Below are 11,385 nucleotides of genomic sequence, written 5' to 3' on the forward strand. Positions count from 1 at the left end.
TTATCCACCTTTTGTTCTCTTCTGTTCTTCCTTTTTTACAATGCTTTCCAGCTGCCAGCAAACTAACGTAAAAATTACTCCAGGTAGCAATTTAGGGCGGTTAATTGGAATATAATCAGTATTGTAAAGTAGTTAAAAATATGCATAACTTAAAGGTGATACAATTGTTGAAAAATAATCACATGCATGTACTCCATAAAAGATGGACAAAAAGTCTCAATTAATGTCACAATAGAGTTATGAAGCGAATGAAAAAGATGGAAAACAATTCAACAATGATGATGTGGGGACTCACCTACAACAAAACATTCTAAAGATGAATAATGGGGATTAATTAAGATTATCACTCCCACTTCATCATCGTGACTAATCGTTGTCTTCATGTAACTAAGAATGTCGCCCAACACAAGAAAAAAACAAAAATGTTGGAAGCTGATTAGATGTATCAACAAACTATTTTACGGATGGTACTGCTACAACAATAACATATCCAGTATAACCCCATCACCTTCGTGGTGCTGAACCAGAGTAGGTGACGCAGCACCTTATCCTTATCTTTTCGACTGGTAGGAGAGGTTGTTTCCGATAGACTTCTACGTAAAGAAGAGATTAAAAAGATCAAGAATAATAAACAATAAATAGCAGCAAGATAAGAGATGAGAATGCTAATATTTACGGATAGTAATAAGTTAATAATAATACTCTCTTCCTTTCAAATTATGTGATATGATCTAACTTGACACGATATCAAACTTTTAAAAAAAAAAGTTTTCAAGCTTAAAGTCTTAAATATGCCATTAAGTTGTCTAACTATAAGACTTTTTAAATTTATAGTCATAAATATATTATACATTTGTGCAGCTATAAAAATTATATCATTCTTTATACCGTCATATAAATTAAATGAAGTTGAAATAATATAGATTTGGGTTCCGCTGAAGAACAAAGATGAAGTCCATTTACATTGCTAATAATTAAGTATGAATAATATAGTGGGATAATGAAGATGGTGGGGCTTTTAATTAGCAATGCGTATAATTGTTTAATCGAAGCAGCCAAAAAGACTAGAGAATAAAGTGAATGGAGAGCTTATTATATCAATGATGATATTTGTCCATTCAAGTACAATTTAATTAACAACAAACTCACAGACACAAAAGTTGAAAAGAGAGTGGAATCCATCAGTTGTTGCCCCCATTGGTAAAGTTCGTTTGTGAAGAACTAGATTCCCATTCCTCCTTTGATCCTTAAAGCATCAGTATATTGTATATCAACTAATGATGTTTAGAGAAGCAACTATCTGTCTGTCCTTTTTTTTTTTTTTTTTCAGAGAGGGAGGAGGGGGTGGGGGGTGGAGGACCTTGCCATGAATAATGAGTTGGATTGAGTCAAATAATTGTTCAAATTTAGAGAAATATTTATGTGAGTTTTTCGAAATACACAATTCTTCTAGTTTAGAGAATTTTCTCAATCTGCCTTGGTCGACTAGTCGAGCACGAGCAACTAATTTTTCTTGTCAGAAAAAGCAAGCACTTTGTACTAGTACACCCTTATGCAAGAGAGTATCCAATGCTAGTCAACGTCTTTGTATGCCCCCATAATAAAAAAAGAGGAATAGACAAAAGGATTCTGTGTAAGAATATTAACATAATAAAACCAATATTATCACTAAAAAAAAAATAGATTAGTAATGATAATTGTGTATCTGTTTGAATCATACTATAGATTGACAAAAGATTAATTCTTCCTCTCTATTATTATTCTTTCATAATATGATGGAGTCAAATAGGATAGCTACCGCACACATATGAAATAATCCCGACACTTTATTTATATAGGGTTAGATAGAGAACGTAAATGCAATTAATGGAACCCTCATTAGTCCTCGATCTCATTACACGATGCATCGGGTTGAGTCTACATTCACCATCAAGCTAAATACACCAAGCACATAAAGTGAACGATCCAATAAGCAATTATGTATCATATATCTAATTGAGTTCGCATTTATAGACTATACTCAAACCCAGAACGTTTAAAATATAAATAATTATTTTTAATAATGTAAACCAATTTTCTTACCTTATTGTACTTTCGTTTAACTCGTAAAAGACTAAACGAAGAGGAATCTATATTCTCATTGCTCAAATCTATCACTTTTCTTCCATGATTAGTATAAGAAAAGTGACCAGAAGATTTGATATGTTTAATATTGGATGCTCTAGACATTTGTCTTCCAACGGAAAAAGAGAGAAAGATAGCAGCATGCACTCCACAACATAAACGTCCATAACGGATAGACTAATAAGTAATCACTACATTTTGCTTATTCAAGCCACCCAAAAAAAAGAGAAATTGTCGTGTCCTGGTTGGTGAAAGGTTGATTCCTTTATAACAAGTGCTTAAATACAATTACACACCACAATATATGTCATAAATTCTAGACTCACAAATAAGCATTTTCTTCTAACCAGGCATTACTAGAATGATGAACATTATGTGTATGTCAAACTGGGCTGTGCCTCTATTATAGCTAGGGCTGTACAATGAAAACCGACAAACCGCACCAAATCGACAAACCGAATCAAACCGGAAAAAAAAACCCGAGTAGTGGTTTGTTTGGTTTGGTTTGGTGTTGGATAAAAAAAACCCGATCATAATAGGTTTGGTTTGGTTTTAACTAAAAAAAGTCAAACCGAGACCAAACCGATCCGATTATATATATACAGTTTAGAAATATTTTTATACATAGATAATTTATAAATACATGTATAACTTTATCACTTTTAAGCATTGATTAGTCAGCTTCGTTCGTGATGCAATCCGTTTAAGAATTGGTGCCACATCCGATTGTATAATTAATTCTTTTTTGGCAATTAAAAGAGACTTTTTCATTACAAATAGCTACGTTGTCCAATGTCAAAACACTAATATAGAGTAATGACCTAGCAGTTGATCAAAACTAGCCTTTATCACATCAAAACAACTCAAACAATAAACAAAACTGGTAGACTAAGGGTAGAAAATCAACTCATCCAATTTTTTTGTGAGTGTTGTCCGCTGGGAACCTCTAACAAACACCTCTTGTATAATCCTCCATGTAAGTATTTGTGGTGTATAATTAATTCTTAATGCTAAGTTTGAGTTATAATCTTTTTGTTCATTTAGCGATAGGCTTTTTAAGTAAATGTTTAAAAGCTAACTAAAACTCATTTTACGGAACAATATTGAAGTTGTTTGTTACTATATTCTGTTTGATTGTTATAGTTATACATCACATGCATGTTCTATACTTATTTGATCCAATTGTTATGAATTTTTTATTTAATGAGTCAATGAATTCACCACACATTTTTCATTTTACATAATTAGAAATAGAAGGGTAAGATGCTTATTTTTGATCAAGCAAATGCTATTATAAGATGCTTCGTATTGAACCAAAAAAAAAAAATCCGAAAAAACCCGACTAACCCGAAAAATCTGAGAAAAACCGAGAGTGAAAAACCCGACTTTTGTTGGTTTGGTTTGGTTTATCGATTTAAAAACCCGATACAATTGGTTTGGTTTGGTATTTGAAAAATCCGAACCAACCCGGTCCATGTACACCCCTAATTATAGCTGTCGATTTCAAAAGGGAAAAGGCCCAAATACAAGCTAGCTAAATCAGTAGAATTTGCACCAGGTAGCTAATTTTATGTGTTTTGGTTAAGTAACAGAACTTCAGTTGTATTTAATTTTTAAATTATTTAGCTTTCAGCCAGTGTTGACAAACTTTAAAAAAAAAGGCTGAAGTTGGGGATTGCCAAGCCCTAACTTCAGACTTAAAATCTGAAGTTCGAACTGTACAAGCAATGTGCCAACTTCAGACATTTGAATCTGAAGTTAGTCTTGACAGTCCCCAACATCACACCCATAGATCTGAATTTGAAACTTCAGGACGTGATTGTCAACTTTAGTTTCATACCGAATTTGACTCTAAAGCAACTAAATATTAAATATTTTATACTTTTTTCCTATAGCTTAAATAGCGGTCTTCCAAACGGCTATCTATGCACTTAATTACATTCATTTGACTTCCATGGATTAATCCAATAGAAACTGATATGGTCTTTTTTTCTTTTCTTTTTTTATTTTTTCCGCAGATTATCCTTCATTTGGGGTGGTCTTTAATTTTTGCCGTTCAAATTGGTGGTCTTTAAGTTTTGCCCTTCGCGTAACACCCCGAGATTGTGATTTCGAACCTCAGCTCAGAAAAAAAAAAATCGCAAGGCAGAATTAAACTCTGCCTGTGGCCATGCAAATTCTGCCTGAAGGACAAATTTAAAGACCACCATTTTGAGGGATCAAAATTAAATACCACCCCAAGCAAAGGACAATCGTGCAAATTGCCCATATGGATTGGCACCAAGTCCCTAACATAAACTAGCCCATAAGCATGACAAATTCCACTTTGTTGCTGATGGGCTTTAGAAGGTTCTGAAGAGTTGGTTTCCAACATAAAGCCCGGTCCACATATGTATATCAAATATCTTGCGATTTTGGGAATAACCAAGAAAGTGTTTGTGGTACACCATGATTTTTCGTAGTTATTCACAAATCACAAGATATTAACTCCCATCTAATTATGGCCAGATTTCACTGCTAGAAATACGATGCACACAAATAATTAGCAAGCTGATGATTACTGATGCAGGCCTTGGCTTTTTGACTGCTGATGCAGGCCTTGGCTTTTACTACCTAATCATAGTTTATTGCTAAGATTAAATTATTTGTTTTACTTTTACTGTAATTAACGGATATGTCCCGGTCATCTGTCAATGACTAGAGAATAAGGTATTGCCATTGTCATATCCTCATTCACTTGTCAGCACTTTGTTGCTTAGTGGGGAAATTCTAATTATTATTTGGTCCCGTGCACCTCTCCCTAACGTGCTATAGTGGTTAAAACAGTTGGCATGTCAATTTGCTCGAATAACATTCTTTTTTTCTTTTGGATCCTTCTTCCCCAAGTCCACAAGTTTAAGGAGTAATATTACAACCACAATTGATTTACTGAAAGTGGACGTAACTTTTGTTTAACAATAAATTTGTTTTAACCCCTGTATAGACCCGTTGAATTTTGATTTTTTCAGTATATAGTGTTGGCCAAGTTTAATTAGGCACGACGAACTGAGCAAATGTAAGCCAATTTTGAGAGTTTATGACTAATAAATAAGAAATGAACGCCCCTAAAATCCTGCGAGTTGTCAACTAAGGCACCAGTATGAAATTTATTTTGCATCGGTTTCTTGGTAAGCAGTTAGCTCTTGTATAGCCTATAGTAGTAGGCTTTTTGTTATACTTCTTAGCTTTATGTACAACAGAAGCTTTCTTGTTACTCCATTCTGTACTAGGGAACCTTCCTGAGTAACTCTTAGACTGAGTTTAATGACTTTTATTATTTTCGAGATACTCAGAAGCAAAGTCTATTTGATAGCTCACTTCCCTGCTCAGTAGATTTGGTAAAATTGAAGTACTTTATCTGGAAGCAGCAGGGAAAAATATTATAGATTTGAACTAAATGCCCACCCCATATTAGCTAATAAAAATAGAGATGGCAACGAGACGAGACGGATGAAAGGCAAGGCAGGATACTCATAAACAGGGGGTGCATGCAGGAGAGTACTAAGCCAGCTAGGACGAGGAGGGCTAAAACTTTTGGTGGAAATATCTTTTAGGGAAGAGAAAACATGAAAGAGAATTACAAGGTGGAGAATCGAACTGGCATAAGGTGAAAATTCTAAGTAGTCAACCAATTGGACTACTAGAAATCCTCTAACAAGATTCTTCTGCCCAACCCTTTATCTTCTTTTTTGTCCTTTCCAAAAAACAAAAAGAACAAGAAGCAACGTACACATAGCAAGGAAGTTGAAAAAAAGAACAAGAAGCAACGTACACATACTACTAAGGAAGTGGATCTCATTCAATATTACCGTTGGGAGTTGGATTACAAAACAAACAATTGGAACATGGTGTTTGATTGGCACACTTGCATGACAAGCCCTGCCATTCTCGCTCAGAGTCTAGAAATTTCCAAGCAATGTACCGTTTCCTTTCCAGGGCCAATGGATGTTAATAAATGCAAAAGCTACAGTCTACTGCACCATAAATGAACCCACATTTCTTTTCTATTTTTCTTTTTTAAAACCAAATTTTCCCATAATTTTAATACCACTTCTTTGACCATGATTAGGCCACTCTCTTGAGTGCCTTTCCAGCACTATCTTCTAACATGTACACTTTCAAGTTAGTAGCTAAAGTAAAAGGTCTATTTTCATATTAATGTTAAAGAGCCAGCCAGCCCAAGATTTTAGTATATTTGTTGATCAAAGAGCTAGAAATCTAACTTTAAGCAAAGATAGTTTAAGTCTGACTTTGTTAATGGAATTCTGAGGACTAGCTTAGCAAAGACATCAACTTATAGATGAGAGCGTACCCACAAAAAGTTGCTTTACTTTCAGCTACATGAAAGTCATTGCGCCATAGCGCATCCATTTCCTTGCTCGTTAGGATTGTTTTCAAAAAGAAGAGGTGACGCTTGAAGAAGCAAAGCAAGCCTAAAGTAGCCCAGGTGCACCCAAATTAGCAGGAAATGAAACCAGAAATGGGTGTGCCGCTGCCCATATTCTTCTCTTTAAGAATCAATCAACCAAAAAAGCAATCAACAAATTAAGTTAAGGTCGCATCAAATCAATCAACCAAAAAAGCAAGCGACAGACCAAGTTAAGGGCACATCGATGATGATGTAGCCGTAGTAAACCTCTTTTAGAAATTAGTTAAGATCAATCCATGACTCATGGAACCATTTATTCGCACGCCATAGCTTCGTGCTGTTTGATTGATTTTGTGGACATGGTCTATAGAGGAGCAATATATAATCAACTAGTTGACTTTGCCTTTAGTTGACAATTACAAGGCCAAGAAGGAATCAGCTAACTAACTTGAAAGAGATGTTCAAACCAACCCTATATATCTATGCAAATTGGTTCGACCTACAAAGTCATCAACCACACAGCAAAAGATTGAGATGTGAAGACAAAGGTAAAAGAATCCACATTCTGAGACTTTTTAGTTACAAACCTGTATTAGAGGGTCTTTCCCTTAGACAACACCTAAGATTAGACACTGATCATCCCTCAAAAGCTAAAATGATCAGACAACAAAGCAGAAAAAGAAAAGGAAAAAAAGGAAATACAACCAAACACCACACACATATATAAGTAGAAAAATGAACTTTCTTAAATACATCACACAAGCCTAATTAGTCAGGGAGCATTTTACTGGTTATTCAGCGTATTGTTTCAATGCTCTTGCTCAGCTCCTCCAACTTCTTCAACCGCATTTTCTCGCTTTCGCCCACCAGCTGCACGTACAAATGAACATACAAAAATGTTTGGGAATATACAGATCAAAAGATAACAGAAAGGTTCCAAAAACAAACTGCTTGTAATATATAGACTTACGAGACTTACCTCCATCAATCTTGATATTAGCTGTACTTTTTCCTTGTGTTTTTCATTGAAGGCCTCAAGAGCTTCTTTGTACTCTCTTTCCTGCATTCACAGATCAAGATCCAGATCCATAACATTTCATTAATGAACTCCGCGGATCCATTAACACTCCAACCATATTTCTGGGATCAACTAAACTCTGAGGATGTATTACGAATACACAATTTCACAAACTAACGAAACAACCTCCCACTCCCTCCCAAAAGAAGAAAAAAACAAATAAACAACAAATGAAAAGGGACCAAAGACTATCCATGGAAGTGAAAGTTTGTGAACAGGAATTCAAGAAGATACAACAACAACGACACAAAAACAACATACCCAGTGTAATCCCGCAAGTAGGGTCTGGGGAAGGTGTTGTGTACGTAGCCTTACCCCTACATTGTGAAGGTAGAGAGGCTATCTCCGATAGACCCTCGGCTCAAGTAAAGCATATCAAAATCGAGTATGGAAAGGAAATACAGTAGCGCACCCATGCTAAAAATAAAGGAGAAGAGAACAGCGGCGACAACAAATTCAAAACAATAGTGGCAAATATATTTCACCTTCTTCTGGCAGGTCTGTCCAAGGGGTTTTAACTCTTTGTTAACAGCATCAATCCTCTTCCGAACTGATTGAACATCTTTCTTCATTGGATCAGCTAATGCTTCTAGTTCCTGATAATTAAGTTGAAGTTAATAAGGTATATATGGTTGGTGGAAACTCAGAAAAATCTAGATTTTAACCTTCCTAAACACTTCAATTTCCATAATTCAGTCATATTTTAGTATTTACACCACTATAAAGTAGCAAAAACATGATAATCTTCCTTAACAAATTAATTTGTGTGTTATCAGTGTTAATTTCAATCACAATATCAATTAACAAGCATAAACCCCTCCTTCAAAATGGCCCATTTCGTAGATCAGAATTCGTTTACTACTCGAAAACAAAAAAATAAATAAAGATCATTCCAACCACCCCCCCCCCCAAAAAACCCCCCCAACCCCTCCAGTTTCTCCCAAAAAAACCATTTTTATAGTTTAAAAAAAAATTAAAAAAAATAAAGCAAAACCCAAGATGTTGTGTAATCCTTGTATGGCATAATCATATCAATTTTTCAATTAACAGGCTTTTCATTACCTTAATCAATAGTTCAAAACCCTAACTTCACAATAACAAAAAAATCAAAACCCAAAACTACGTTCAAAATTTAGCAGTAGATATACACTCAAACTATTCTATAGTCAAGACCTAAATTCCAAAGCCTGGATCTACAAGCACAAATCAAAACAAAAACCAACACATTTGTTCATTTTTTACCTAGAAAATTCAACTTTTAAATTAAATTCCACCACTCCGTTAAACCCATAATAATTTAACATTAATGTTGTTATACTACTAAAATACTCCAAACACACAAAAAAAAAAATGAAGATATATACCTCACGAATAATAGCTAAACGTCGGGTTTCTTCTTCGACCCGACCCAATTGAGCTTGAACTCTTTCTCTAACTTCCATTTTCCTTTTCTCAATTTCTTCTTCTTTAGCTTTGAATGTTGAAAGTGCTGACCTGGACATCTCTTCATCTTCTTTACTTAATGTTCCATTAAAACTCATTGACTCAGTAATTTGTCCAGATTGCATCAGTGCTTGTAGCTGTTCACTTCCTTGCTTTTGATTTGGCATTTTCTTTGATCCTTTCTTCTTCTTCTTCAATTCTTTGCTTTATCTTTTGCTTTTTTATTTTTTGCCTTTGGTTATGATGGAAAAATGGGAATGGACCCTTTTTTGTGGTTATTGGTTGTGGTTATTAGTATGAAACAAAGGGGCAGGCCTGCCTTATTGTAAAAAGTTATCAACAGCGCAGCTAAACTTTTTTCTTTTAGTCTTTTATGATGAGAAAATGGCAAAAATGGTCCTTTATGTTTGAGGATTGGTTCAAAATAATCCCTTAAGTATGTGCTTAACAGTTTTTTGGTCCTTTTGAGTTTGTCAAAAAGTTAATACTTTTAGTCTCCTTAATGTATTTACCTAACACTGTCTGTTAGATTTGACGGAAATACTAAAAAAAGAATTAACTATAGACATCAAAGATAGTCTCATCAAATCCTAAAATATGCAACATAAGAAAGTACACTAGAAAGGAGTATAAAAATAGCAGAAATGCAGCTCAAAATGTTGTACCTGACCACTAGAAATAAATTAAGAATATCAAAAATTAAAACAATTGTATATATAAATATGAGTTTCCAGTGATTACCCATTTTTTTATAGTTTCCGTCAAATGTAATAGACAGAATTTGGTAATATATTTGACATAGACTAAAAGTATCAATTTTTGACAAATTTAAAGGACCAAACCTATTAAGTGCAAAATTAAGGGACTATTTTAAACGTATCCTCAAACATAACGGACTATTTTTATCATTTTCTCCTTTTATGACCCACAAAAGAGGTAAAGAGGAAATTCTTGTAAATATGTGGTCTGGGTGGTACTGGAAAAGACAAACAGTGAAATGACCCAACCACTACCACTAGTAAAAATAAAATGGATTTTGATGCTGTCTGGTGTCTACTCAATTTCAAAGCTTGTCTTCACTCTCCACTGGGAAGTCATAAAAACAAAATTTTATGCTTACTATTTTTTTCCACCCGATGTTCGATAATTGTATCGCATCGATTAATTTGAATAAGATCATTAAAAAGAAAGTGTTCTTTATTAGAATTTTTTCTTATTATTTAAATTCAAAATCTCGAATAAAATATGAAGGGATCTTATTCTTACCATCAATTAGATAATTATTTTCTTTCTTTTTTTTGATTAATTTATTTGAATATTTTTTAAATCACTTTTAATTATAGAATTGTTATTAACTTTATGTAGTTTGTAATTATGTGAAGATAATCAATGTCATACAAGACAAAGATTTTCTCATTTCAGTTGCACTTACTCTTTATGTGTGTCCTGTATTTAAATAATTTCTAAAGTCCTAACTCTGCTATTTTTTCCTATACCAATGTAAATACAAGCTCTCATGGTTTCGTGTACCAACATCTTAAAAGAAAGAATCTAAAACGGTATGGAACCATGTACATTATCATTACTCTCTAATCATATGGTTCTATTTTTGTACTTCGTTAAATGTAAGGTTCTATATGTGTTTGAAACTTTATTTACCAAACATTATTATTCATGTTTTTAAGGTATTTCAAAACCAAAATGCCCCTATATTATATTGTCCATGCTCCAGTTAACGAGATATGGGCGTGCAGGGGAGTGTTAAGGACCCACATCAGATATGAGATGGATAATTGGTCTCCTTATATAGCATGAACAATCATCGCATACAGCCCATTTTGGAGTTGAGTTAGGTGCGCATCCATTTCTTTACTGATAATCTATAATAATTTAGAGCCTTATACTATTTTCTTTTTATTTACTAGTAATTCATAACAGAGGGAGTTCCCTTTTTTTCCCTTCCCCTTTTAGCTATTGTACCTGTGATTGTTCAACTAACTATTCTTTTGCTTTGCACTTGGTAACATGTATTTAACAAACAAATACTTACATTTTACTTGTGACTCGAATATAACAATAAATTAAAGTGCCTTTCCGTATAGAATGCATTTCTTTTGCTTAAATGTAACTTTTCATAGAGATCACATGGAAGAACAAATAATTGGTCCAGTGTGCAGAAAACTCTTTCTGTAATTCTCTTTGAGTTGTTACTACAATGCCTCTCTAACTAACTTTACGCTCTGCCACAAATGTTATGCTGACAATAGCCCTTATTACGTTATAAGTAACTTAATTTACCAAAACACAACTTTAATTTGTTCTGATTACTATT

General features: G+C 33.9%; 1 protein-coding gene across 2 annotated transcripts; it reads right to left on the bottom strand.

Annotated features, from left to right (window-relative positions):
• Positions 1-7,069: 7,069 nt before the first annotated feature.
• Positions 7,070-9,367, bottom strand: LOC132044428 (uncharacterized). 2 transcript variants are annotated; one of them, XM_059434905.1, is made up of 4 exons: positions 8,975-9,367; positions 8,096-8,206; positions 7,503-7,592; positions 7,070-7,402 (listed from the first exon to the last, which is right to left on the bottom strand). In XM_059434905.1, the coding sequence occupies exons 1-4, from the start codon at positions 9,218-9,220 to the stop codon at positions 7,328-7,330; spliced, it is 522 nt and encodes a 173-aa protein (XP_059290888.1). In that variant the 5' UTR covers positions 9,221-9,367; the 3' UTR covers positions 7,070-7,327. The 2 variants fall into 2 exon arrangements, with proteins under 2 accessions (XP_059290888.1, XP_059290889.1); XM_059434906.1 differs by having other exon boundaries at positions 7,512-7,592; positions 8,975-9,359.
• Between the last annotated feature and the right edge of the window lie 2,018 nt (positions 9,368-11,385).

Source organism: Lycium ferocissimum, unplaced genomic scaffold, assembly GCF_029784015.1.
Source record: "Lycium ferocissimum isolate CSIRO_LF1 unplaced genomic scaffold, AGI_CSIRO_Lferr_CH_V1 ctg45, whole genome shotgun sequence".
Classification (NCBI taxonomy): Eukaryota; Viridiplantae; Streptophyta; class Magnoliopsida; order Solanales; family Solanaceae; genus Lycium; species Lycium ferocissimum.